Here is a 27,730-nt window from a genome sequence, read left to right as displayed (position 1 = left end):
CGGCTCCTCGTGTATTGACTTTGGGCCCCCGCAGCGCTCCCTCCTTCCCCTTCCAGCTCATCTTCACACCAGGCGCCGCTTGATTTGTTTTCTCGCCTGCACTAACCCAATCAAACTGACTTTTTATATATACGTTGCTTTGGACAGCTGTGGGCTAGTAGGGACTTTTATGGCAATAGCAAAGGACCCGATGGGGTTTGTATTTAATACAGAGTAGTCGTTCAGGTAATGGTTAGGAGGTGTAGATACCTGATTGTTTTCTTTGCGGCTTTACGGAAACATGGCGGAGACCAGAATTTGCCATTCCGACTCTCTATTTGTTGGTCGATGGGGCAGTTGTGATGATGGTATAAAGTCTGCCTAGCAACTGGTGCCATGCAAAAAAGCATAATGTAAACGAGAATCTTCTGAGGAATCTGGAGAGGGTTGAAATAAATGTTATAAATAAATAAATAATCATAAATAAAATAAACAACTTTTTTTTTCTCTAACTTTGAATGTGTATGACTTTATTAGGCCTGAGCGAGCGAGTGACGTGGGTGTCGATGAATGAAAGTTGAGTTGGCTTTTGTAAGCGCAAGTTAGCAAATGGCAGGGCTAGCTGTTAACCGGTTAACCGTTAGCCTCTTCTGCAGCCGTTGCATTTGAATGTTTACGACCTGTTTAATTTGTTACCGTTTGTTCATAAAAGTGATGAAAAGCACGGCTGTAGCTAACCTTGGCCATTATCTTCCTTTCATAGCACTATTTTTATTTTCTCTTTCAGGGCTCCCCTGCCAACACGATCACGTTGCTGGACTCCACACAAGCAGGAGGGAACCATCGAGCCAACCCATCCCTCTTTTCCACCCTCACCTGTCCCGAAGCACCTCCCGAGCCTCCCAGCCCTCGCTCCGTGGTCCCCTTCCCCTCTTCCCACCACGTCTACGGAGTGGGTGCCGGCTCCCTCCCCCAGGGCTGGGAGCGAGGAGCTGGGCGACCCGCTAGACAAGCCCTTAGAGAACGATGCGGAGGGCGTGTGGAGCCCCGACATCGAGCAGAGCTTCCAAGAAGCCCTGGCTATCTACCCGCCTTGTGGCCGGAGGAAGATCATCCTCTCTGATGAGGGCAAGATGTACGGTACGCCCCGCCCCTCTTTCACTTTCACTTTCACATGAATGACAAAAAGTATTTTACACACGACCTACTTGGGTTCCCAGCACAGCTGTCACTTCCACTCGGTCCCACTCGCATTGTGAAACATCTTGCAAGTGTGTTTAGAAATATATCGTTTCTAATCTGATGAATTGGAAGATGTCGTGGTTCATGATTACCATCCCGACAGTTTTCTTCTTTTTGATATTTTCTTAAGACAGGCGGCCAACTGATTCTTGTTAATTAAGGTATTAGAATATATAAATAATATGAATAAATAAGAATAAATAAATTGTAATCATAATTATTATACTATGTGAAGAATGTTTTTCTTTTTGATTTTCCATTTGACCAGCTCAGCAAATTCAAATAATGTGTTAGCGCCGCCAAGCAGGTGTCCGCAAAGGTAAGCCGGCGTTCATTCATGACATGTCGCTGAAAGACATTTGCCACCAAATGGCCTTGGCATGGCGTGTCCTGTCCTGCGCTGTCTTGGACGGATCCGGTTGTTGGAAAACGCATCGGTTGGACACGAGTATTGGCGCTATCAGACGAGCTCCGTCATCGCCTCGCGTTGGGACGGCGCCAAAGCGCTACTTGAACACGTGGCATTGCCACCATACCTTGACAAGATCACCATGAACGGGCTGTGTGGGGGGGTTATTTGCCACGGGGATAAAAGGTTCCAAGGGGAAAGTGCGATGGTAGAGTGGGGAAAAAAGAGGAGGGGTCCGGTCTGGGGGAGGGTCGGCCATCGCACCGGGGAGCACACTGGACTTCCAGGAATGGCATGTGCACTTGGTCGTCCGGGGGTTCAAGGCAGCTCAGCTGTAACCCTAAACCAGAATAGACGTTTACCCTTTGAGCGCCTGGAGGGGAGGGCGGGGGCAAATAAACACCAAGGTGGACAGTGGTTTCTTGCACAGCTCACCCACACCTGTCCCCTCTCTGTACACGAGCGCTATTTCAGGGATTTACCTCGTCGTCACCTCCCTCTTTGAAAATCATTCTACCTCTCCAGCTCTTCTTACTTTTCAGTCCCCCAAGTTTCCTCACACAAGCGTTTCCCCGAAGCTGACCAGACGCTTCATCGTTTGTAGCCCCGCCCCCTCCCCCGCAGTTCCGCAGGTGCTCGCTAAATCACCATCTAAGGTCACCAAGTCGAGTCAGTCAAGCAGCCGCGATCAATGCAAAGCCACTTTGGCGGTCTTTGGTCGTCTCTCGGGGGGGGCGGACAAATAAAATGTCTACCGGGCGATGAGTTGCAAAGGTTACCTCGTGGCCTTCCGCTAGCTAAATACGGACTCGGAGACAAAACAGCCAAATAACAATGCGACATACTCTGAATTTTAGGCCGAATTCCCGGCTGAGGAATGAATGCCTTTCTCTGGCACAACTATGACATTGAGTCTCTCAGGGCGGCATCGTCGGAGGAATGTGGGCTGCCTTGTAGCCATTGTGAATTCCGTAATTGAAGGGAATGTTTTCAGCTCCCTTGTCATGCATTTGCCGCATTTTTCCCGGCCCTTGAGCTCATTACTCAGCAGGCCTATTAGCTGACGGTGTCGAGGATATTGCGGCGGTTCCGTGCGCCCGTGGTAATTCGACATGCCGTCCCGCCAAGGAAAACATTTCCTGCCTTGTGTGGCTCTCATGCTGGGGTAATAGAAAGAAGAAAAAAACCAGTTGGTTGTCGTGCGGAATGTGGCGTATGAAATGAAATGTTTGTTCGCCTCCGTTCAAGATGCGTTATTCGCTCGCCGACTCGGGTTGTTGCATCCTGTTTGATGCAGCTGTTTGCTTTGGTCACACTTGAGTCGCTAACAGCTGTGGGAGCAGCTCTTATCCGGGATTTGGACCGTTTTGTTCATGTGGGATAAAAAGGAGAGAAGGCTTTCCTTGCTCTTGTGAATCAAGTCAAAAAGCTGACAGGATTTTCACACAGTTTTGTAAACAAGGAATATGCGCGCAGCCAAACGTTATCCCGCTAAGCTTCGCTCGCGTCGCCCGTTATTCCATCCTTGTCTTTTTTGTGCGCTGATATAAATATGTTATACGGCTCTCAAGGGGTTCTCATTAAAAACGTAAAGGTCAGTGGGAAGCAACGGGGAGCCCTCTCGCTCGGGTGTAAACTTTGCCAGTCAAGTGAGAGATTCAACGGCAGTCTTGACCCGGTGCCGCTTGAGCGAAAGCATCAGGAAGGCAAAAACAACCTCATCTGGGTTCGAATTGGACAGACCCAGGAATTTCCACTACTAAACATATGACTAGTACTGAATATACAAAAAATATGCGGTGTTCCGCAGGGCAGCTTTCTAGAACCATTTGTAAAGTTAGTCACTAGACTAGTATTCAAAAACGCAAAGTAGTTGTTAGTAATAAATGAATGTAAAATGAAACTACAGAATCTTTGCTGCAATTAGGTACATATTAATATTACTTATCGTTCGAAGCATATCAGTCACCCTGAAGATTCTTGCATCATGGCCACCGGTGTGTTTGACTCATTGTTAGCATCGACATGACTAGCGTCTTTTCGGAGAACAAACAAACCTCACGGGGGTGAGGGAGGGAAATCACACTCAACCAAGACATTCCGTCAGCCTTAATGTGATCTTCCCTGAGGAAATCTGAAAAAGGCACTTTGCATGTTTCGATGTCAGATTTTGCTTCAGATTAGTTATGTTCAGATGTATGGTCTGCAGGGTTTGCACAAACAGGACATGGACCTGTGGGGCAATGTCGGATCGGCAGATGCAGAAGTCAGTATATTGGAATGTCGGGAATGTCCTGATCACGCTGGGCCATTGAAGTAGATTTATGACCTGCCTGGTCCAAGGATTGACTCCGGAGGGGGACACCAGGGTGTGCCCTTACTGACTCCGTCAACCTACACCAAAATGCATGATGGACCGAGTCAGAGACACCTCTGCACAGTCGGTATAAAAAGTCTACACACCCCTATAACAATGGAGGCTGGTGACTTTTTGTATCCACTGTATAATGTAAATTGAATCAAATGTATTTTTACGTGGAAAACATCGTTGGTTAGTTGATAATCCTTTTTGGTTGGCAGCCGTTTGGTTATGTGCAATACCGCCATCTATAGGATTGGAGTGGAAGTCATAGAATTGCAAAACCTCCCTCACGTCACACCGGGTTGGCACAAGTCGCTTGCCTGGCTAATTCTCACTAGATGATCTCAACACCGAGTGAATGACTCACTTCTGATCTCGTGGGTGCGTCGGAAAATATTTTTAATGGGACCTTCCCCAAGCATTCGGCCAAGGACTGGCGAGCATCTGATACGAGAACAAAATCAACCCGTATTATTGCTTTAAGTCACTTTCCAATCTGGGCCCCAGTTTTGTATTGCAGTCTTTCTATAAAGTCCCTTCAGAGCATCATTTTTGGAAACCCTTGTAGTAATCCTACAGTTGTTTGTGGGTTAGCTCTTTTGGCTAACAGACGTTATATTAGCATCAATCTAGAACTCTTAAAAACTTCCTGCTTCTTTAGCTGAAGGATCATTTTAATTTATAAGTTTTCAGAACGTTCTTTTTTTTTTTGGAAGGCATCTGGTCTAGTCTCATGAATCATATTCCTGATTTTGTGAAGATGATGGGGCTGGAAGGAAAGCGCATGACCGTTGCCCTCCGGCGTAACTGGAGCCTCTCGACGAGGGGGCGAGGGTGACTGCGGCGAGGGGAACGAGGCCAAGATTTACTGTGGGCGTAAAGGCCTATTCCATAAACATTGACACACAAACGCCAGCTGCCTGGCAGTGTCACTAGACTGGGCCCCCTTTTGGTGCGGCGGCCTGTGCTGTCTGTCCCGGGTCGGGTCCGGAGGATCTGATAGCCCCCGCGGTCGGTCGCCACCTGCTTGGCCAATGTGAGCTGTCTGTCAATAGTGGACGTGCGCTGATCCGCACCGGCTGCGTAAGTACAAGTGTGGACTGTCACTCTTTGACCCTAAAGCCAGCCTTCACGCAGGACACGTGTACTTGGACGTATATGTCCTGCAGCAGACCAGCGTGTCCAGATTTTATTCTCAATGTCGCACACAGAAAAATGGACTGATGTACCATTTTGGAAATTCGGCGACTTTTATTAAAGTCAAGTTCAACACAAGAGCCGCTCAATTGAGCTGGTGTGACAAAAACGGTTTATCCTATTTCATTATCTCACCACTTTGTTTATTTTTATTTAATTTAATTTATTTTAATTTGATCTTTTATAAAAACATATTTCCATTCATTTTAATGGGAAAATATTTTTGAGATACAAACGGATTGTTATAGTGACTATGCAGTTACACAAGGGAAAATACCGCTCCGAATTGGATTTGGTCCTCTGAGTATAAATGAATATTCACATTATCTGTAAAAAAAAAAAAAAAAGTGAAAGCAAAGATGCGTCTTAAAATAGTGTTGTTTTCATTCCAGGACGTAACGAGCTGATCGCACGCTACATCAAACTCCGCACTGGAAAAACGCGGACCAGGAAGCAGGTGAGTCCAACCATCCCTATTTTTGAAGCCCTTTAGAAAGTCCTCCCCTGCTGAGTGAAGCTCCCTTGGGCAGCCGCCATCCCGATGACTGATTCGGGGCCAGCCGCCCGGCCTACGGATGCAATGGGATCGCGCGTTGGCGCGGTTTCTTTCTTTGCGCCCCGTCGCTTGTTAGAAGCGGCGAGAAGCTGGGGAATACGGCCGTGCGGGTCGGGCGAGGGATTTGCAACGCTATCCTCAAACGTGGCATCTGATACGCACGGCCTGATGTAGTGGTGGCAATGATGGATGAAGATCACCGAAGTCATCTGGCACGGTTGATGACGGATCCGAGGTGGACGACTTTCTTGACTTAAAAATGAGAGGACAACTTTTCCGCTCTCGTCAACATTTATGAAATGCCACAAACAAAAAATGATTGCGACTTATTGGCTGTTGAGCGGTGCAACTGTGGAGCTTCTGGATGATCTCTGGATGATCTGACTTGAAGCCATAGCACCTGCAGTTTGACAAAAGTCCTTTAAAGTCTGAGGCTGACAGTTTTGTTTGCATTTCAGACTTTTATTAGGTAAATACTGGTCATAGATAGTTAACATTTTTTTTTTTTTTGGTGTGTCCTCCAGGTGTCCAGTCACATTCAGGTGCTTGCACGTCGGAAGGCCCGGGAGATCCAGGTGAAGCTGAAGGTACGCTACGTGAGTCAACCTTTATTTCCTTGCTTTTCTTAATTATTATAAAATAGCAGATGACAAGATGTTTCCAACACACAAAAAGTAAGTTGCAGTAACATATCTTGTTTTATGATTAGTTTATTATTCTTCATTTTTTATTTATTAGTATTTATTATTATATATTATCATTTTATTAGGTTTTTATTTATTTATTTTGTCCTGTTCTTGTTATGAAGATGGGGCATCGCTTTCAGTCCTAATGGAGCGTGTCATGTATTCACATTCCAATTGGCCGATTAAATTGCAGCCTCTAATTGAGGTTTTTAATGGTGACGTTTCATGAAACTTATTTCAAAAATCCCCGAGGCGTTACCGTGTACAATTATGAGCACGCCGCACAAACCGCAATTGTCAGAGAACAAATGAATCCCCCCGTGTTATTTCCCCTCCTCAAGCGATGACCACTCCAAAGTGTTCCGGTGTCATCCCAGTCCCTCCAGTACTTTCTCAGTTTGCATTTCTCCCTCACATAGCCGCTTTAGCAGCCGGCAGCGGGACGCTTCCTTGTCATGCGAGCCTTCAGCTGGCTGAGCCTCTCATGAGTCACCGGGGGTTAGCCAATATGACGGAGGGGCGATTTTTAAAATACTCCTCTGCTGTAACTGAGATCTGGAGCGCTCAGAACCCCGCTCCCATATTTCAACGAGGAAGAATGCGTCGGGCGGCCTTGCCGTTAAAGTCCGCTGTGCTTTCAGGAAACCACGGCGGATTTGGGCAGAGGCGTATCGCATTGCCACAAAGCGCAGGACAGACAGTTGACGAGCAGCTGACGATGTTGTTTTGTTTTTCTCTTTTTGGCGACATCTTTTTCTTTTTCCCCCCGACCGTAATGATTATGTCACCTCGTGACCTGATTAGTCCTCCAACGTAAGCTCCTTGTCGTCGCCCCGACAAAGCAATAAAGCAAAGAATATCACCTTATCTTCACCTGTGCCGCAAAGTAGCTTCAGGCTCTTCGGCGCCCCCTGCAGGAGCTCCGCGCCTACTGAGTGCTCCCCCGTTTGCGTTACTGTGTCCCCCTCTCCGTCCTCCTTCCATAGGACCAGGCCGCCAAAGACAAGGCGCTACAGAGCATGGCCACCATGTCCTCGGCCCAGATCATCTCGCCCACGGCCTTCCAGAACAAGATGGCGCTCCAGGGGCTCTCCAGGTCGGCTTACCCCACGAGCGGTGGGGTGAGTCGCTCGACAGTCACCATCAAAAACATATTTCCTCACATTCCACTTTATCTGAGCTACTCTGCCCATTTCTTGCAGTTTTGGCACGGAGCTCTCCCAGGACAGCCAGGAGGCCACGAAGAGTGAGTGAGCCGCTCTTGGCGTTGTCGATCGTATCATCCGCGTCTCATCCGATCCGCTGAATGCGCATCAGATGCATTTCGGATTGGGTGCGCAAATTAGAGCGCCTGGGTGTAAATGATAAAGTCAGCTGTCAGACGTCAGGCATGCCGCCGTGCCCCCTGCGCCTTTAGAGGTCAGGCGGTCCAATTAGTACATGAGACGGGGTCGCGAGGCAGCCACGGTTCCTGACATGCCTCTCTCTTTCTCTTCTCCCTCAGCATTAAGCCCTTCTCCCAACAGAGTTACGCCATGCAAGCGTCCGGCCCGGCGCCCATAACAGGTGGGTGTCGCTCTCTTCCTCACTCCTGTCGTGTTGACAGAGCGCCACGGTGCAGGCAATATAATACGTGATGATCGTAAAGACGCGGCCGCGCCCGTCTTTGCGTGTTTCGCACTCAAAGCGCCCGCTGTCTTCCCAGGTTATGAAAGCACAGCGGGGCTGTCCATGTCACCTGGTGCCCCCCCTTGGCAGGGGAGATGTATCGCCGGCTCCAAGCTGCGAATGCTGGAGTTCTCAGCTTTCCTGGAGCAACCTCAGGACCCGGAGACTGTGAGTGGACAAACATGTGAAAGTCTTTCTAGTCTTTGATTCATGTACTTATCACTGGCGGCGCTAGAAGGGGGGCTGTGGGGGCACTGACCCCCTGAAATCTGCTTGGAACCCCCCCTGCCATTTTTTTGTTTTTAAATTATTATTATTTTTTTTTTTTTTTACCCACCTGAGAGAACATACTATATCAGCATTTCATGAGAAATTTTCTTTTTTTTTCTTTTTGTTTTGCAGACACCTGAACTATCCTACAGTCACTGAAATTTAATGTGACTAACTTTTTTTTTTTTGCCTCCCCCAGTTCAACAAACACCTTTTCGTGCACATCGGCCAGTCCAACCCCAGCTACAGCGACCCGTACCTGGAGTCGGTGGACGTCAGGCAGATCTACGACAAGTTCCCCGAGAAGAAAGGAGGCTTGAAGGAGCTGTTTGACAAGGGGCCGCACAATGCCTTCTTCCTTGTCAAATTCTGGGTAAAACACTTAGAATCATGTGTAAATGAGCTGCAATGGTTTATTTATTCTACTAAATCCTTAAATTGGAGCCAGGCAGTCCCTCCCAAAGTCATGAGGGTGAAGTACAATACGTGCTCCTGGTAATGTTTTTTCGCACCTGCCGGCTGTTAATGGTCCTCACTGGCTCGCAAGAGTTGCAGTTAGAGGACATTAAGGACAATTCAGACAGTTCGCACAGTGACCCGGGAAAAAAAAAAAAAAAAAAACGAGGCATTGATGCAGAGCTCGCTTTTGCAGCGTTTGTATTTTCCCCCCTGATGATGATGGTGATGTGTTACGGCAGCCTTGGGGAGACTGGCAGCTCTGAACTTCACCAGAGGAAATGTGAGCCCGGCCACCTGTCCCTGTGCGATTACACCCGGTCCAACACTTTTGTGCCACCCCCCCCCCTCCCCCTGCTCATCCTAATGTACTTATTTATAGAGCAGCTCCACCCCAAAAGATACATATATGTGAGAAGGGCCAAAGAGCAAAGCGCGATGACCGAACTCAATTTAAGACGGTGACAGATGAGACTTTTCACAAGTGTAGTCTGCGGCCACGTAACTGCCCTAAAACTCTTTATACAGTATATATATTTTATTTTTATTTGTAATTATTTTTTAAATACTATAATATTTAAATAATAATAAATATTATATATATATATTTTTTTATATATATAAATATATATATATTTTTAAAATAATAAACATTAAGACTACGTCCGAGATTAGATCAATTCACCAATTGATGTAGTAGTTCAGTCATCAATATATAGTCTGCAAATATTCCTGTCAGGTGACCACGTCTCCCCAAACTGTCCTAGACAAGCTTCAAGCCATTCTAGCGACAAGGAATTAACAGATTATCATGTACGTGTCTTGGCAAGAAGTGTGAGGGGGGGGCAGATTCTTACTGAGCCAATTTGCCAGCCTACATTTTATTTGTTTCTCATAAAACTATTTTTGATCTCGATAAAGACGTGAGAGATCGACGACGGAACATCAAGGTTCGATTGCTGAATCGGAAATAATTCTACGTCATGTTTTGCACAAACTTCGCCGGGATAGACTCCAGCTGACTTTATTTTGAAAATGAACAAACAGACGCTTTGAGCTAATTGTAAAATATACAGAGGTGCCGACCCGTTTGCATCGCAAAGGTGTCGTGAATGTCAAGTTGAAAGCGCCGCCTCGCCTTTTCATGCCTGCCAGATGGCTTTTGTACGTATGGGGTTACCCTTCTCACATGTTGGACTTCCGCATTATTTATCGCGGCGGGATAAAGGACATTTGTGAGTGACAGCGTTTTGGAAGTGCTCTTAGGCGGGGCCTTTGGGGAAGGGCAGCTGGTCAGATTCCCCGCTGGCATTTGAACGAGAGAAAGACGAGAGCCGTCATGTGTAGATCATCGGAAAAAAGGACTGTCATAAAAGTGAGCAGATAGAACTGGAGACTTGGAGTGTGAACCAGAGAAAGGGATCAGTCAGTCAATGAAATTTTAAGTCGCTCCCTTCCCCGGGGGTTCACCTAAGCCACGTTTTCAGCAAGTCGCTGTTTGGCTCGGCGCAGCGCCATTTTCTTGATCGCTCTTAGAATAGTAGCGAGAAAGTACGTCGCTACGTCATGAATTCGATAACCCAAATAAATATCTGGAAACAAGCGACGCAAATGGCGTGAAACGGCCTCTCTGGCTTCAAACAACAAAAACCAAAATCACCTTTTCTTCACCCTCATAAAGACACGCCATGACTTGCGCTGAAATACAGGTTGGCATGGCGACGGTGACAGGCAGATGACCCGCTACTAAAACTATGGCATTCCAAATTGAATTTCCCACAAACGCCCCTGACGGCCACCGGCTGGACCGCCTCCCTCCTCCCGGCCCCTCCCCCTTCCCTCTTTAGCGCCCGTAGCCCTGTCCTAACAGATTGTCGCACGCTTTTGAAGTGCCCGGGGAATCTGATTTGAGCCGCCTCTGCTAAATTGTTGCACAGCCGGCCGGCCCGGCGTGATCTAATCAGCCAATTGTATGCCGCTGATTGTAATTGGATGAATTCCCTCGCAGGCCGTAAGGCTTGGGCGAGGGTGGCCGGGGCCTCGGGGATGAAGACAAATAGCGGAATTACAGCGGGTCCAGATGAAGACGAACGGGGCGATGAAGAGATGAGGAGGATGAGCAGTGTCTCCATGGCCCATTAGGAGGCAACGGGGCGGGGCTGAAGGCAAAACAGGCCAGCTGTCAAAGTGGCAACGCACCTCAATCACGACCCGTGATCGGATTACGCTCCAACGTGAAGCATCTGCATGCGCTCAACTTGGAGAGGCGCAAATTGACCTTAAGAAATCTCATTTTTTAACATTTAGAGTTTACGGATTTGGCTTTCAATTGGTTTAGCGCTTGGGACCATTGCAGCTGCATCCGAGCACCAATGAGATTCAAAATGGGAACGGCCTGGCCAATAGGAAAGTAGTAATTGGTGTCAAGGAAATATTATCTCGACTGATGACATATTCTATGACCAGTTTGAAATGATGTTTTAATTTTTTGCCACTTCAATTTGTTCCTCAAGTGCATTTAGAGTCAAAATTGCACCATCAGCAGATCCAAAGGGTTGTTACTAGTTAATCCAACCTGGCAAGACGCGGATCTCACAAGGAGGCACGTAACATCTTTGGAATCTTGAGGTTGCTTTGGCCGCCTTATTCAAGGTCAACTGGGCTCGGCACTTTGAATGCCTTGTGGCTTTGCAGAGAATTACTCTCTAGCTTGATTGAGCTGTTAGATTCTTTGTCCGACTGACTCTCACCACTTGGAGGAAGTCTCCAGGAAGTTCTCAAAAGACGTTTGATGTTGTTCTGGGTGTTGTTTTTTTTTTGCTGATCAAACTGAGTCGGACTTTTTGTTCCTTCCCCGTAGGCTGACTTGAGTGTGAACCTGCAGGACGACAGCAGTTTCTTTTACGGTGTTTCCAGCCAGTACGAGAGCTCTGAAAACATGATCATCACCTCCTCCACCAAAGTCTGCTCCTTTGGCAAGCAAGTGGTGGAGAAAGTGGAGGTAAGGAGAAGTCACTTGGGCACCTTATCAAGAAGTTGAGATACCAGTGTTTTATGCTGTTATTTATTTTATTTATTCATTTGCTTATCTTATTTGATTTATTCATTTTCATCCTATGTAAAAAAAGTATTAATACTGTCGTTGATTCCTGCAAAGACACTTGGAGTAGTTGTGAAAGTCTTCTTCGTTTGTACCTGCGTGTATGTATTATACTGCCCCCGGTGGCCAAGTCACACACAACAGAAAAAGGTCACAATGAACTAATAACTAGTATTACATTTGTGCATTCCTTTAACATTTGTTTGTTCCAAAGTACAAACATATGTAGTGTTATTTTCCTAATCAAAAAAACACAAAAACAATGTTTGATTTGACTCTGCACATTTTATTACTTTCAACTTCCCAGTTCAAAACATTACTAAAGTTTCACCCCGATAGCAAATCAGTTACATTGACCTATTTATTTTCGGGGCAAACGATTTCAAATTCAGAAAAGTGTTTTTGTGTTTAGTTTCAAGAGTCCAGTGTCATTTCTAGGACTGAGCTTCTCATATCCCCAAGTGAGAGCCAACAACTGCTCCATGGGCAAGCGCTAAATCACTCGTGTTGTTTGCAGCCAGAGCGCAGCGGCTGGCTTGTGTAATGCGCTTAAAGGGTGTTGCTTTCCACTGCAGACAATCGCCACTTGTCCCGCTCGAGTCCACTTTCATTCTGGCCAGACACCATTTTAATACACCCAGCTACCAAATCTTGAATCACTCAAAGACAGTGAGCGCACGTGATGTCATGGATTTGTGGCGGATTCCAGTCAACAAGCACTGACCTCTGGTCAGGAAGTTGACGTGAGGGCGAAAAAAAAAAATCCACTCGATGACTCAGCCTGACTCTTCCCGTTAAATATACACAATGGAGGCCCTGCCTCCACCTGCTCCTGATAGATTATAATATACAATAGAAACACACACACACACACGTATACACTGAGGCATCAGTCGACCTCATGGTGATACTTACTGGCATCATGATCTGATTATTCTTGTCATGAGAATTATGTTTATTGTCACGTCCGGCGCTATATGCTACATTACATACGCTTTATTGCATTACACTTATTACACTTCATCATGCTTTTTTTTTTTTGTTGCTTCAAAATATATTACTCTTCTGTTTACCCTTGAAATTGCAAAATATATTCTCACCCAGGTGACATGTTTGTTTGTTTGTTTGTTTGCTCAGACCGAGTACGCCCGCTTCGAAAACGGCCGCTACATGTTCCGCATCCACCGCTCGCCGCTGTGCGAATACATGATCAACTTCATCCACAAGCTCAAGCACCTGCCCGAGAAGTACATGATGAACAGTGTCCTGGAGAACTTCACCATCCTGCAGGTAGGCACGCACCTTAATGTACTGATAGAAATAACCCAAGAGTTGTAACTTGGACTCAAGATGGCGGCGGGCGGGCGGGCTTCAAAGACACTGGTGGCTTGCATTCCTCCTGGCACAACGACAAAGGCCATATTGAGCCCACACGGCCGACGACATGACAGCATGTCATTAGGCCTCTCAATGGACTGATTGACTTCCTATTGACCGTGAAACATGCACACACACACACTCACGACGCAGCACAATGTGTCCGCGTACAACAAGCTGTGTATTTGGCATCAGACAATTGTGCGTATTGTGGACTAACAAAGCGTGTGCTTGTTTTATGCTGCAGTGGCAGGGACATAGTGTCTCGTCTAGTCTATGGGTGGAGACTTTTTGGGCCTTTAGAGCCACCGTAGTTATCGCCTTTTAATTCTACTCTGTGAAATTGTGCCGCCCCCACCCCCTTCCAAAATTTTCCCTCACGGGGTAAGCCCCATCTTTCTTCATGCAATTAAATAGAATGCGAAATGAAAATTTCCGCCACATTTTTTTGCTTCAATTTGATGAACATTGTGCTGCTCTTTATGACCACCTGGGGGCAGTATAAAATGGCCAAATGGATATATACAGTGCATGAAGACCTCAGTGCTGCAAGAATATTAGTCATTCTTTTCAGAGGATAAAGAATAGATGCATGTGAGTATTGTGTTTTTCATCTACATGTGTTGCGCCACTGTTTGTGTTGAAGTGTTCAAACAGCGACAAATTAATTTTGGGATTTTGTTTTCTTGTGTTTCATGTTTAATACATTTAACCATTTAACCTTCTTGTTACCTTCCCGCACAGGTGGTGTCCAACAGGGACACCCTGGAGACCCTGCTGTGCGTGGCCTACGTCTTCGAGGTGTCCACGAGCGAGCACGGCGCCCAGCATCACATCTACCGGCTGGTCAAGGACTGACACCACGACGGCAACTTTGCCGCTCCTCCGCACAAAGACGCGCTCCTCGGTGAGCTTCAGGCACAAACGCGACCCAGCTCGAGGAGCGCCAACATTTCCCAGGGACGAAACTACTGAGGATTGCCAAGACCAGGAACCGGGCTCGGAGTGCGGGACAGTGACGGGAAAGGACCGTAACGCACTGGGGGTCTCCATACCAAAGCCTGGCCTTGAAAAAGACCTGCATGAGAACGTTGCCATTGGTGTTTTCTTTTTTTTAAAACTGATTTTAGTAGCGCTTGTTTTGCTTTGTGTCGTGCATGTGCCAGGAGTTAGGCTGACTCAGGGTGCCACCTACTGACTGAAAGATGAATGGCACACGTAACTGTTGGCAGAAAATTGCACAACCCGTTTTGTTTTTTGTCCCTGTGCCAATCACGTGTGTGCGATTTGAATCATGATATTGTAAACCTGCCACAGATAAGAGCGAGCCTGACTACGTGATCAATTGTAATCACTTTTTGTGTTTGCTGTTTGAATGTCTCGTGTTGTCTTAAGACTCCCAACAACAACAAAGGCACATAATTATAATAATAGTCATGGTGATAACACTGCTACCTTGAAGCACAGGACAGTTGGGTTTTTATCTGGATTGCAGAGGTCGTTGAATGTCTCGTTATTTGCCCTGAAGTGTCAGATGAAAATATAAGTGTTTCTTACGGGAAAAAAAAAAAGACTAGTGTTGCATTTTTATTCGCAAAAAGGCTTTTACAACAAAAGACCTTTAAAGCTTTCTTTGCCATGATTACATTTTGGATTGTATTCATTTTTAATGTTTTATTATTGGGCATTTGCGTTACTGCACTTATTACATTAAACGTGAATGTTTAATACACCGCCATTGATGGGTGCGGATTAATATTGTGTAAATCAATGGTTGTAGCAAACGATTTTGTTTTTGTGTTAGTGTATTAAACACGTTTAATGTAACATGTACAATTTTTATATTGATTTGATTCGCAACCAGATTAGTGGCATCTTTTTTTTCATTTTAATTATTGCAGCACACAAATCCATTCAGTTATTTGAATTGTGTTTAGGCAGTAGTAGGTATACACCCACGGCTTGGTTCTCCTCCTCCAGATGCGAGTCATTGACCCACCTAAGAGTGGGTGTGTGTGTGAAAAAGATGCCCACCACTTACGATACTCTGTTTTCCAATCACGCGAGGGGCACCATGAACGTCGCATGCGGCATGTTGACGCTTTTGCTCGTCGCGTGGCGGGCCGAGTCGCGCTGCTCGCCAACTTCTTACTACAAAAACTGCTGGATTCGGAGTTTCCCTGGAATTGTCGTGGATACGAAGGCCTCCGAGAAACAAGGGGCTCGGTTGCTCAGGTCTTACCGGGAGGAAGGTGCGCTGACCTGCAGCCGCAGTTGCTGCTTAACGACAAATGGTGAGTTGCAAATCAACCGTGTTGCGTTCAAGTTATATTTTCATGCTCGGTGAACCAACAATCTGTCTTTTCTTTGAGCGTCCTGTAACGTGGCGGTGTTTCACTTCGACGCCACGACAAACAACTGTTGCCACTTGCACTGTCCAACTTTGGAGAGCTGTCTCATCAGCCACAGTGCTGTTGCTGTCCTCTACAACGTCACTCTTGGTAAGTGTAAACATTAAATATATAGAGAGACTCATTTTTAAAATTTAATAATATTGTGCTGGAGTAGCGTAAACAACTAAGCAACAAACATGTACAATTTATGCTTATTGGGTTCGTGCAAAGATCTAAACGTGTGGAACAACTCGTTCAGGTGTGGATCCTGACCTGTTGGTGTTTGGCAAACACCTCGCGTCCAACATCCGCGTGGGTCGCGTCAACGCTTCTGAACTGCTTCCCTTGGACAAGCGACAATTTTTCCATCCACCCCCACCTGTTGGCACCATTAAACCAACCAGCACCCCGAAGACCACCAGGAGACCCTCAGCAGTCACCCCGAAACCTCTTTCATCATCTGCCACCACGTTCCAGTCAAGCGTACCTCCTCCATCCAGTTTCGGTTCAACACCTACTTTCCTCTCCACAATCACCACCACCTGTCCTCTGACTTCTTCAACGTCCACAGGCGGCATCAACAGCAGCGAGCTGTCGGTCAAAGAGCCAGGCGAGAACAAGTCCACCACCCAAACGTGGATTCGAGACCAAGGCACCAACAATCCGAGCAACCAAACACCGGTTAAAAATGGAGCCAAAAACGAGCCGAGCACCAAGAGGTCATTTCAAACGGCAAACATCGATGATCCAAGCACCCAAACATCATTCGAAGACAAAAACAACAAGTCAAGCGCTCCGACGACATTTCAAGAGTCAGACACCGAGGATCCAAGCACTCAGACCTCAGTTCGACAGCGAGTTTCAACTCCGGACGGAGAGGACACCTCGGCGGATTTGGGACCCGGGTATCACGGCCTGCCGGTGGTGCTGGTCACCTGTGTGGCGGCATTGCTGGGCTGTTTGATTTGGCTGGTTGCAAGCCGGAGGGCAAAGAGGAGGAGGATGGAATGCCATCGTGCGTCCGGGACAAGAGAGACCATGCGTCTGATCAAGTATGATCCGAAGGTTTGAAGGCGGGTCTGATCTGGAGGGCTGTATTTAGTCGCAAATCAAGCCATCAAGTCATTTTTTTATTTTGGTGAAAGGACGCAAAATTACATAAATACATCAGATGGTGTTGGAGACATTGCAACAAAGTGATATATTTGCTCTCCGTTGCAACTTGTCACATCTTGAGCACTTTCTTGACGGCCTCTTTGTACTGCAGCACTGCGCTCTCGCTGTCGCCTTGGTTCTTCAGTCTGCTTACCGAGTCCTTGTACTCTTGCACTTCGTTTCTTTCCAGCAGACGCTGGCGTTCTTGCTCGCCGCCGTCCGGCTCGCGTAACAGCGTGTCCAAGATGTTCTTCTGGGACGGGCTGCCCTCCCACAAATACTCCTCCATGTCTGCAACCGTCTTGTCGGCCTCCCACGCCTCGGTTTTCTGAGCAAAGCAAAAAATATTAGTCACTTTTAGACTTGACGTCACAATAATTTTGCTATATTTATTAAGAACAGTGTTTATGCTAATATGAGCTGGCGAGCCTTCCGTTCCCACGAAGTGGGAAAGCCTGAACGGCGGATTTCAGCACCAAATGGAGGTATACGGTCACCTCGGTTGTGGCAGCTAACAAGTCGGCCCTTTGTGGGCTAGCGTTACAAAAAAACATCCTGACGCTTGCACAGGGACTATGCCGGTCATTGTTTGCGCTAAAGGTCACCAGACGATTTTCCACTCCCGGCCAAGTGCATAATGGGGAAAACAAGATGCGCAGGTTGAGTGAAGCTTCTTGCTCAAACTGTATTTGCACTCACCCAGGACTCGTGGTAGAGGACAGTCAACAGGTACATGGCGTAGTCGTAATTCTGTTGTCTCAGTGGACAGCTAAAAGGTGCAAAGAGAAAGTGAGTTTTTGTATAAATAGTGATAAGTGTGTGAGTAGTCACCTGTCGGTGGTGATGGTGAGGACGTCCGACTTTTTGCAGTATCGCTCCCCGACTAGTTTGATTATTTTCTTCCGGGCGTGTTCATCCAGGTTCAAACTGGACAGCTTCACCTGCGCACCGGCGAAAAAAACAAACAAGGATGGTCACATGATCAATACCAATTAAGGCCTTGTTTTTATATTCATGGATTCAGTGCGTTTGAAGGCTTGGCGGAGTCATCAAATTAACCCGTAGTATGTACTGCCCCCTGGTGGCGAAGGAAGTGCACGGAAAATGAATAGTTTGACACTGGTGACATGAATGCGGGAAGACCAATACACATGCTGAATCTGTTTTACAGACTTTTTAGTAAACAATTGCATTACCTTAGAAATAATAAACAAAAATGGCGAAAATTCATCAATAATCCATCACCAAAAAATTACAATATGTTGATTCTGGTGGTGACAAAAAAAAAAAAGTAAAACTCACTAGGAGATGAACGACACGAGCGGCGGGGTTCCGTATGGTGAGTCCAGCCGACACGTAGTCGCTGCTCTCCACCTGGATGGGGAAGTGCTGCTCACACTTGGCGTCTGTGTCCAAAGCGGACGGCCACGCACTGCAGAACGCTGGCGACACACGGTCATTAGGAGGAATCTTTTTTTTTTTTTTTAAATAAATAAATAAGTCATTGTGCTTACGTTTGAGGGCTTCACAGTGTTTTCGGATTGCTGCTGGTGTCAAGTGGAGAAAGTTGGGAATCTGTTGAATGAGAGAAGTTTTTTGAGCCTCATGTCAAGATGGTTTGTTTGTGTTGGGTAATTTACAGTAAATACTGATTCAAGTTGATTATGTCACATGGGTCATGATTGTGTAAATCCCAGATGCATGGTGTCGTGGATTTTCTTTACATCTATGCTGTTTAGCAGAAATGATCAATACCAGCATCCCACCTTGAGCAGCTCCAGGTTGCCCTTCTTCTCTGGAGGGACCCCTCCTTTCACAGGGTAGCCCATCCTCACAGGTAAGGGCACAGCGGTGGCTCGGAAGGGGGTCGCTGCTGGGTAGACTGCCGTCCAGTCCTGGTCCACTACCATCTTGTCCGTCCTTGGTGGTCCTGCCTGAGAGCCCGACCGAGCCACACACAAAGAAAACAAAGTTAACATCATGTTCTCAGGTTTCATGAAATCTGACTTACATCTCTTCTTGGCCTTATGGTCAAAGTTCCTCTGTCGCCTCTCCCAGGAAAGTCTGAAAGGAATGATAATGGGGAAGGTAAAAAACAACAACACACACTAGAACATTTAAAAAAGAATACTATTATTACAGTCAAATTTGAAATGGATGTAAAACCACGTGATTGTCGTAGCTTAACATACAAAATAAATACAAAAATCCAAAAATGTTTTATGTATTGTGACGTATAGAGATTTTTTTACTGTCCAATTTGAAAAAAATAATAATGTCCAATTAATTAGCATATATAAAGCGGCGCACGAAAACAACGTCACGTTCGTTTCGTCATCAACGTGTGCCGAAGAAAGCGTCCGCCATTCCCCCTCATCTGCCGCCTCAGATCAGACCTTAACACATTGGCGAGACACGTTATTCATAGCACCCGCTCTAATTTACAAATAGAAAAAGAAAAAAGGGATTAAGGACTACTAGACGCATATTATTTGTAGTGACCTCACCGTAGCGCAACACTTAGCTAAGCGTGAACAACAGCAAAGGCGTGTGCAATACTCACTTTTATTGCCACCCGAGTGTACAGGCAATGCCGTCGCGTATGTCAGCCTGTTTGACAAATGCGCTTGTCCAACGCCGACGACGTTTAGTCGATTTAAGGACAGCAGCATTGCCTTCCTTGCGTGAGCGGCCATGTTTCCCCAGTCACTACGGATGCCGACAAATGACAAACCTCCGCTGCCAAATGGCGAAAATGAATTTCCTCGTGTTACCATTAAGTGTGCATTACATACGTGAGGAAAAGCCGAACAGTAAGTGTCAATTATTGTTGTCTGTCTGTAAAAAAGAAAAGAAAAAAAAGGCGTTGTAATTCTGACTGTCTGTCTGTCTGTGAGCTCTCAACCAGCTGTGCTGTGAGACGTTCAATTGCCCTCGTAAAATGACATTACCATGGATCGTGCTCGCTCTGTAACGTCCGCCGAACAACAACACTTTCCCTGTAAGCGAGTCACGTTCAATACGGAGACAAGTAACGAAAGGTCACCTTGTATCCTCGATGTTTCTCGCGGTTGAAAAAAGCAAACACGCGGAGGATTTGTGCGGAACTGAAAACTATCGAGTAACCTTGAACTCCGCACAACGACCACGGTCGAGCTGCCAGTGATGCTCTTCAAAGTCCCGCGAACGGACTCCCGACTTAACGCATGTGTGTTCTTTGTCACTTTTTGTTGTTGTTTGAGCTAACAACTGAATGTTTCTTCCCAGTTTAATCTCCATATAACCATATTTGGATTTACTTTTCATTTAAATGTGTTTTATTTTTGACTAGCCGGACTTGTGGCACAGCAGAGGATCCATTCATGATTAAATCTGCTTTTGGCGCCGTCTTCGCGTTTGAAGGTAAGCCATTTTACCGAATGTGCATGTATATTTTTATAGTTTTATTGAGTTAGAGGTCACAATAAAGGTGTGTAGAAAGTTTTAAATGTATTTATTTCGGTCTCAGTTTTGATGTATCACAAAAAAACCGTCCTTTGCACAAGGGTGTGTCGACTTTTTGTTCAACTCTGCATTCATATCAGCTCATTTATTTTCCAGCCTTGGTGGTCATTTAGATGTGAATTCAATGTGCCATTGTTAGAAACTCAATCGACACGATGACAGCAGTCCATGTGGTCCTTGTCATGGGTCCCTCAATAGCTGTGGACAGACGTGACTTTTTTTTTTTTCCATAACAGCTTTTCAAATCGCTACCATCAACAAACACACACACACACACACACACACACGCACACGTGCTGATACACACAGATACATTTTAAATATTTTGTTTATTTATAAGCATTGTGCTTTCCATCTGTTGTATTTTTCATGGCCAGTGGAAATAAAGCCGGGTCCCCCTCGTAATGGAGGGCCGGGCTTCTTTCAGTCACGTTATCGCCACATCTCAACTCTCCAGGTATGGACGCACATGGTGGCGGCCCGCCGAGTGAGCGCACATCCGCAACCGGAAGCCCCCCGAGATCGTCCTCATGACCTCCTCCAAGTGCTCCCTGCCCTCGGCAGACCCTCCCTCGGCTCCGTCTCTGAAATTTGGAGCTAACATGGGCGAGAGACGGGCGCGCTCCTTCCACATGACGTGCCACCTGCAGCGGGACTACGGCACCAGGCTGGGGGGCTCCTTCGCCCGCTACAGCCCCAACGGCTACGCCGGCACCAGCCTCAGTCTGGACCAGGAGACGGATGCTGAGGATTCGCCACCCGTGGCCGGCGGGGGCCTCGTTCCCGAAATGGGCCGCTACTCTCCTATTTCACTGGAACTGGACCCCGCGGCGGTGAATAATGAATCAGGCGTCCCCCGCTGTCCAGCGGCCAAGGACCGGGCGGCCCTGCAGATCGGCCACGGCCAGCTCCCCGCCGCCTCGGCACCTCTGCCGCGTTCCAGCTGGCTGCATCGCCACCAGAAGGCGTTCCAGCGGCCGTACGTCAAGACCAGCATGCAGGGCGATGTTTACAACTTCCTGGAGAGACCCGCCGGACTGAAATGTTTCCTCTACCACTTCCTCGTGTAAGTACCACTCATCAGACCTTTAGTAAATTAGTTTGCTCTAAGAAACTCTTGTGGCACACTGCAAAAAATCTTAAGTAATGACAAGCCTATTTCAGTTTCATCTCAAATGTTCTTGTGATGGGCGGATGCCTGGTGGGCCGGCGTCTTTGGAAGGTTGATTTTATCTTCTCATTGAAGCAGGAAATCTATTGGTTGATTCAAACACCGGTTTTGATGATGCTTAGAATTGATTGCGAGTTCAATCAATAACTGCTTGACGCTACCAACCAGAAGCACCATATCCAGTACCTCTGGCCCGGCGTCTGCCGTCTTGCTCTGCTTCGTCCCGCTGTCAATAAATGGGCGGGCTCATGCATGAAACATGGATGAGCTTCACTTTAAAAAAAAAACAAAAAAGAACACTCCTAAAAGAAAATGTCATCATGTGACTGCGAGCAATGTTTTGGTTTTCGCCAGTGTGGTGACGGCGACCTGGCGGCTAGCGTCTCACTTTAACAGGATGAGGCTGGATTAGCGCTGCTGTTGCTCCACATGAAGACTGAACTGGGAATCAGCTCCATTGACTGTTTGATGAAATCCCAACAACCAAAATAGATTGCAAATGTTGTAGTCATGTAAAAAAAAATGTATACGTTGGAAAAAAAGGAAAAAAAACCAACAGAAAATACGTTGTCCGCAGATCTTTGATGTTCCCAAGATTAAGTATGACGCCTAATCCGACTTTATAATCCATAGCAAACATTTTCTTTCCAATTTAACAGAATGTTACAGTAAATTTATTTTAAAATTTTCATTCCAATTATTTTATCTTAATTAACATTCTGATTTAAGAAAGCAAGGAATTTTTTTTTCCTGTTCATCTTTTGTGAATGTATCGGTCTAAAAAAAGTGATATCAAATATCCCAATTAGTTTGGGTGCCGCTCACTGCTACCCTTTTTTTCACCCTGTCATCCAATTTGATCAACAATGGAAAGCAAGCGCTCATCTGCGGGAAACCGAGCCCCAAGTGAGAAAGGAGGACTCAGGACTCCCTCTTCACATATTATCCCCTACCTGTTGGCAGTTAATGGAAACACCGGGCTACCTCTCATTTCCATTGTGTGCCGCGTTGCCCATGAACCCCCACCAGCAGTAATTGAAGCTCAAATGTTTCACCCGGACAAAGAAATAAGAACCCGAACCCGCCCGTCGGTTCAAAATAACGATCGCTCGTCGATGGCTATCAGCGGGGAGGGGGGGGCTCTTGAATAATTGGCGGGGGACCGAGAGGGAACATAAAGACTCAGATTGTGTCGCCCTTAATAGGCCTGCTGCGCGTTAAGATGGGTCGTCACTCAATCACGGATCGGACGGACGCGTTTTCCACCGAGTCGAGAATACCATTGTCAAAATAGCCGCCAGCGAATGAGGGAACTCAACGCCACACACACACACGTCTTTGGGAGATTGCGTGCAGACAACCGTGCCCCAGAGATCAGATTTGGACACTTCCCTTGAGTCTTTTACATAAGCGGAGGGAACAAACTGTGCAGTTATGATTCCAACTGAAAGCATAATCCGACCCTTGAACTCATTCGGACGCCTCATTTAGCACTCTGCTTTCTCCGTACTGAACGACACGACTTGAGCCGTGATAGCCTCATTTGCTGTGGCGAATTCCAAAGGTTGGCGACGGACGACACACCTGTCGCCCTTCCGTCCGTCCTGGCCAAAACGCAGATGCCCAGATGTTGTTTGCAATACTTGCTTTAGGGCTTTGTGTATTTATAACCCGGCAGATTACTGAAATCAGCCTCCGGGCTTTAGCCTCCTCCTCTGTGCGTATGCACGTATGCAGAAGCAAAGCCATATATTGCATATCTACTTAGGACAGATTACGTTTGTGCGGGCCGCTTCCATTTCTTGTCGGTAAGTTGGTGGGACGTGTTTGGAGTCGCTCTTACGTATCCATCGCGGCGGCACACGAAGCCAAAAGAAAAATGGCGCTTATTACCCATTAACTTCATCAGTGTCTCGACTTCCCGTGAATGAAATAAGCAACTAATATTGCCCAATTAAATCCATCTGGCCCAAACAATAGAATTTCAAGAGGTAATTTGAGCAAAAAAGTGTATAATAATAAGAATATGAAGCTAATAAGCAAATCATAAGCTCTCGGCTTCAAAAAGTTTGCTGACCCCTGTTGTAGAGATTCTTCAGAGGTTCTTTCGGCTGGAATATAAATAAACGAGGCAAGATTATCGTATCAGATCATTAGCGCTGCCAAGGTGACTGACCGAGAGCAATATATTATTTAAAAAACATTCTCAGTGCAGTTCCACTTGTAACCTTGGCCCGCTTGTTGGCTCCAACCTGTCCATTTATTTCCCCAACTATTAGGTGGACAGGATGATGGTTAAACCAGGATAGGATAGCCGCGCTTCTGGCTTGCAGGCTGATGTGCCGTAATCCGTCTTTAAGCTCCTCCCATGGATGGGATGGCGATGGCTGAGTGCTCTGTCTCCGACATGCTTGCTCAACAGTCATGGCCGGGGCAATTTGTGTGCGTTGAGCTCCACCATAGAGATCTCAGCTACTTGTTATGATGGTGCGTGTTTATATCAGAGGCCCAGTGGAAAACATATAGCAAAATATGAAGAGTCTAAATTCATAATAGCCTAAAAGGATTGCAGCCAGAATATATAAAAAAAAAAACTTTAAAAACAATTTGGCTTATCAATATAACTTTCACTTAAAAAAAAGAAAGAAAAAAAGCTCAGCTATTGCTTTCCATGTGGTCTTTGCATTTGTGACGAAGCTGCGTGCTGGGATTTTGAATTTTGTCAGTAATTCTCACTAAAGCCCCATCTGTTTTCTTTTAATCAGATCGCACAGGTTTTCTTGGCCCCTGGGGCAAAGCAAGGTTTAGCGTGACTCCGTCCCGTCCCGTCCTGTCCTCCACATCTGTGCGCAACAAAAACATTTCCCCTGGCTAGCACAACAGTCAGCGTTGGAAAATGCAGACTCACTCATTGAAACCATGAGTGGACACAAAGAGACGCTTCTTCACCTGTGCGCTCGTCCCATTTTCAAGCCGAGGGCCTGGGACGCTTTCACCGAGAAGCCTCAACTCTCGCATTTCGGCACGCGTTTGCCCAAATCGTGTGTGTGTGTTTAGGACGTGGCATCTGTGTGCGAGAGGGGTCAAGTAATCCTCAACCCGTGAAATCACACGCCCATCTGCCCAATGTGTCAGCAATTTCGAAGTTGAGAGTTTTTCCCCTTCCAACCCCCCCCCCCCCCCCCCCCCTCCCCCTGCGTGGACAGATGGAGACAAAAAAGTCAAAACAACAACAAAAATTTAGACGGAGGAAATTCACACACTCCACATTAGCCGCTTTGCATATTATGGTCATGTTTGTTTGCGCAACACACACAAAAACCTTTCGTCTGAAAACAAAACAAATTCTTCACTAGCTTGAAATTGCATATTTGCAACGTTTGCAAGGTCATGATGCAGTTCAATTCGAGTCGAGTCGGTAACCTTGCCGAAGTTGTTTGCTTTCTACGCGGTATGAATGGGAATAAACAACGGACACTTACATAACCCCTTTTTAGCATATGGCGCGTAATCCAGCTCGGAGCACGCAGACACATAACGTACCCTCTGCTACTTGTGCATGTTTTCTTTTTTTGTGTGTGTGTGTGTTTGCTGAAGCGAGCCCAATCACGATGCCGCTGCATGCAAACATTCCTGCCATGTCATGTAAAAGCACTCCAAAGATGCGTCCAAAGGATTATTTCAGGGATCGTTAAAACACACGAGGGATTCCGCGCTTAATCCCGCTGGGGTTTCGAAAGAGACCTGGCAAAGCTGCAAGGCCAGCGGGACGTGAGAACAACCCTGTTAAAAGAATGGAAAAATGAGATTTAAGAAAAAAAAAAAAATTAAATAACCACTTCATCTACGATGCGATGTATTTTTAATATTTTTCACAGTTTGTTCCTTGTTTATTTATTTCATTTTTTTATTTGTAGTTGTAGTGTTTTGGATTTGTTCTTTTGTCCAGTTGTACTAACCTCGTGCTGTGTTCCTCTCCACAGCTTCCTCATGGTCCTGGTGTGTCTCATCTTCAGTGTCCTGTCCACTATCGAGCAATATGCCGACTTTGCCTCCGGAACTCTTTACTGGATGGTGAGTAAAAATATTGTGCTTCCAGAAACACTTCACACTTACTTTTGCTGTTCTTGGCTGTTTTTCACCACGGCTGTGTCATTCATTACTGCATAGGTTCCTTTTTTTTTTTTTTCCCACACGGTTGTGTCATTACTGCATAGGTTCCTTTTTTTTTTTTCTACGTCTCATTTTTATAAACATAACCTGGTTGTACACCACGGTACTATAAGAAAATAAATAAAAAGATATATAAAGCCGGACATGATTGTAAATATGACATGTAGTACTTGCTCTTAGCCACACGGTGGCAGTAGAAGCTCTCTAGTGGCGAGTGACTAATTGTTCGGCCAATTTTGTTTTTGAATACGACGGGCGATTACAGTTTCCAGTTATGGTTTTCATATTCCCAACGGAATAGGTAACTACGATGTAACAAAAATGAGTTTGACACCTCGTGCGTACATGCATGATTAACATGAGAACAACATTACAAAGTGACGTGGCTCCACCAAAGTGTTGGAAACTGTTAAAAATGTTTTTGTTAATATAGGCCCATCCTCGGGGGGGTCTATTAAGGCTGTTTAATGACTCAATCAATCGAGATCTTACAAGAGGTGGAAGGACGTGAAGGCTGCTGGCTTGGAAACTCTTCAAAGAGCTTGCATCATCCTTTTTTTTTTTTTGCCAGCACACTGGGAATATAAAGTATAAATACACATGCAGCTACTGCGCCCACACACACACACACACACACACACACACACACACACACACACACGCATGCACACACAGTTTATGTACCACCTCCCGAGTCATTGGTCCTTGAGGATGTTTGGCCTTGGGCGCAGCTGCCAAAGTAAAGCAAAGCTAGCCATGGGCAGGAGGCACACACACACACACGTGCGCACACACAACGGTGTAATGAAGTAGCTCATCTGTATCTTGTGTGGACCAGGCAACATGTCCTCACAGTAGATAAACATCCACACAATAATGTCGCACGGTTGGAAGACACTAAAAGGCTTTTTTTATTTTTTATTTTAGGAACAGTTCAGACCCACTTGGCTAAATCTCCTCTCTAATCACTTTTTCTTCTAATCTGTACTTTTGTGCCGATGATCGTCATCTGGCTGTGGCAGATTACCGCTGTTTTCTGTCAACATAATATAGCTTCCACGTATCCAATACGCATATGGGAACAGCGTCTGGATGACCCATTTTATCGAATTATGACTTTAATCCTCTCGCACATTTTTTCAGAATTCGGGGGCGAACTGTATACCCTTGACTGGAAAATATAATCCAGATGTCGATATCGAAAGTACTGGAAAGGAGACGGAGTTGATATTTTGAGGGGCGGCTGGTTTTTACTCAAATAAATTGAAGGTACATTCATGTAATCTGAAAATAAATAAATAAAAGTCATTTCCAAAATGCATTTCCGCATAAACATTATTTTAGAATTTATTATAATGATGAAAATCTCAATGAGGATGGATTACATAATTATTTTACCATTTAACCCCATACTCCCAAATAACAAAAAAATATTAGATATTATTAGCATGAATATGTTCTAGAATTTAAATGATTAACATTTTAAGGGTAAGTATTTCACTGCTATGGTCATACAGCAGAAATATAATTAAATTACAAAAACAAAAAACACAACTTGTCACTATTGGTATCTCCTCTCCATTCCAAAATGCTCACTCGCATCACAGACAACCCTCAACTGTGGTTTATTGACACAACTCGCTTCATTAAACTAACTTGAAGTCGTAAAGCGCCACTTAATTACTCCACTGTCTACGTTTTCCGCTACTAAAAAAAAAAAAAAAAAGCACGGTTGCTTCTGTCCAAATATTGCTGCCTCTGATGGACAGGCCATTGTTTTGCGGCTCCACGGTGCCGTGTTATTGCAACAGGGCTCCCGGGGATCGCGTTTCATACGAGGGGTGGCCCTTTCGCGAGTACCCGCCGGCCACCCACACGCCCCGACTCGCAGCGCGCTAGCTAAATATTATGCATACTCGGCGACCACACCATCTGTATTGTGTTATATTGTATTGTATCTCTATCGGGCCCACTCAATTAAGTCACACATCATGACTTTGTTTTTCCAAAGCGTGCCACCGAGTGGAACTTT

General features: G+C 45.9%; 4 protein-coding genes across 8 annotated transcripts in view; 3 read left to right on the top strand and 1 right to left on the bottom strand.

Annotated features, from left to right (window-relative positions):
• Positions 1-994: 994 nt before the first annotated feature.
• LOC133157027 (transcriptional enhancer factor TEF-3-like) lies at positions 995-15,138 on the top strand. 4 transcript variants are annotated; one of them, XM_061283244.1, is made up of 11 exons: positions 995-1,114; positions 5,582-5,646; positions 6,270-6,341; positions 7,418-7,552; positions 7,634-7,677; positions 7,936-7,997; positions 8,137-8,267; positions 8,569-8,742; positions 11,686-11,826; positions 13,063-13,215; positions 14,047-15,138. In XM_061283244.1, exons 4-11 carry the CDS (start codon positions 7,451-7,453, stop codon positions 14,158-14,160), a joined length of 921 nt encoding a protein of 306 aa, XP_061139228.1. In that variant the 5' UTR covers positions 995-1,114; positions 5,582-5,646; positions 6,270-6,341; positions 7,418-7,450; the 3' UTR covers positions 14,161-15,138. The 4 variants fall into 4 exon arrangements, with proteins under 4 accessions (XP_061139228.1, XP_061139226.1, XP_061139230.1 ...); XM_061283242.1 differs by lacking the exon at positions 995-1,114 and adding an exon at positions 4,878-5,075; XM_061283246.1 differs by lacking the exons at positions 995-1,114; positions 5,582-5,646 and adding an exon at positions 5,818-5,980 and having other exon boundaries at positions 6,270-6,332.
• Positions 15,139-15,358: 220 nt separating this feature from the next.
• Positions 15,359-18,512, top strand: LOC133157214 (MANSC domain-containing protein 4-like). The gene is made up of 3 exons (XM_061283587.1): positions 15,359-15,596; positions 15,675-15,803; positions 15,955-18,512. Exons 1-3 carry the CDS (start codon positions 15,377-15,379, stop codon positions 16,764-16,766), a joined length of 1,161 nt encoding a protein of 386 aa, XP_061139571.1. The 5' UTR covers positions 15,359-15,376; the 3' UTR covers positions 16,767-18,512.
• On the bottom strand, positions 16,805-19,737 carry mrps35 (mitochondrial ribosomal protein S35). Its single transcript, XM_061283588.1, has 8 exons — positions 19,414-19,737; positions 18,862-18,914; positions 18,617-18,784; positions 18,365-18,425; positions 18,153-18,292; positions 17,682-17,791; positions 17,550-17,619; positions 16,805-17,178 (listed from the first exon to the last, which is right to left on the bottom strand). The coding sequence occupies exons 1-8, from the start codon at positions 19,625-19,627 to the stop codon at positions 16,921-16,923; spliced, it is 1,074 nt and encodes a 357-aa protein (XP_061139572.1). The 5' UTR covers positions 19,628-19,737; the 3' UTR covers positions 16,805-16,920.
• kcnq1.2 (potassium voltage-gated channel, KQT-like subfamily, member 1.2) overlaps positions 19,524-27,730 on the top strand; it is a 72,401-nt gene continuing 64,194 nt past the window's right edge. For both annotated transcript variants that reach the window (XM_061283586.1, XM_061283585.1), the window contains exons 1-4: positions 19,524-19,663; positions 20,182-20,252; positions 20,812-21,420; positions 25,509-25,599. In XM_061283586.1, coding sequence (XP_061139570.1) covers positions 20,885-21,420; positions 25,509-25,599 — 627 coding nt within the window. In that variant the 5' untranslated portion in view covers positions 19,524-19,663; positions 20,182-20,252; positions 20,812-20,884. The remainder of the gene's footprint in view (positions 19,664-20,181; positions 20,253-20,811; positions 21,421-25,508; positions 25,600-27,730) is intronic.

Source organism: Syngnathus typhle, linkage group LG7 (assembly GCF_033458585.1).
Source record: "Syngnathus typhle isolate RoL2023-S1 ecotype Sweden linkage group LG7, RoL_Styp_1.0, whole genome shotgun sequence".
NCBI classification, from domain to species: domain Eukaryota; kingdom Metazoa; phylum Chordata; class Actinopteri; order Syngnathiformes; family Syngnathidae; genus Syngnathus; species Syngnathus typhle.
The sequence above is the reverse complement of the archived record's forward strand: the minus strand, read 5'-3'. Positions and strand labels throughout refer to the sequence as shown.

What these genes read in the sequence shown, in the direction of transcription:
- LOC133157027 (XM_061283244.1), top strand. Translation starts at nt 7,451, where the DNA reads ATGGCCACCATGTCCTCGGCCCAGATCATCTCGCCCACGGCCTTCCAG. An exon ending in CTTACCCCACGAGCGGTGGG is followed by an intron (nt 7,553 to 7,633) that starts GTGAGTCGCTCG and finishes CATTTCTTGCAG; the next exon opens with TTTTGGCACGGAGCTCTCCC. An exon ending in AGAACTTCACCATCCTGCAG is followed by an intron (nt 13,216 to 14,046) that starts GTAGGCACGCAC and finishes CTTCCCGCACAG; the next exon opens with GTGGTGTCCAACAGGGACAC.
- LOC133157214 (XM_061283587.1), top strand. Translation starts at nt 15,377, where the DNA reads ATGAACGTCGCATGCGGCATGTTGACGCTTTTGCTCGTCGCGTGGCGG. An exon ending in TTGCTGCTTAACGACAAATG is followed by an intron (nt 15,597 to 15,674) that starts GTGAGTTGCAAA and finishes CTTTTCTTTGAG; the next exon opens with CGTCCTGTAACGTGGCGGTG. An exon ending in CCTCTACAACGTCACTCTTG is followed by an intron (nt 15,804 to 15,954) that starts GTAAGTGTAAAC and finishes CAACTCGTTCAG; the next exon opens with GTGTGGATCCTGACCTGTTG.
- mrps35 (XM_061283588.1), bottom strand. Translation starts at nt 19,627, where the DNA reads ATGGTAACACGAGGAAATTCATTTTCGCCATTTGGCAGCGGAGGTTTG. An exon ending in GCAACCTGGAGCTGCTCAAG is followed by an intron (nt 18,426 to 18,616) that starts GTGGGATGCTGG and finishes CTCATTCAACAG; the next exon opens with ATTCCCAACTTTCTCCACTT. An exon ending in TCCTCTACCACGAGTCCTGG is followed by an intron (nt 17,179 to 17,549) that starts GTGAGTGCAAAT and finishes TGCTTTGCTCAG; the next exon opens with AAAACCGAGGCGTGGGAGGC.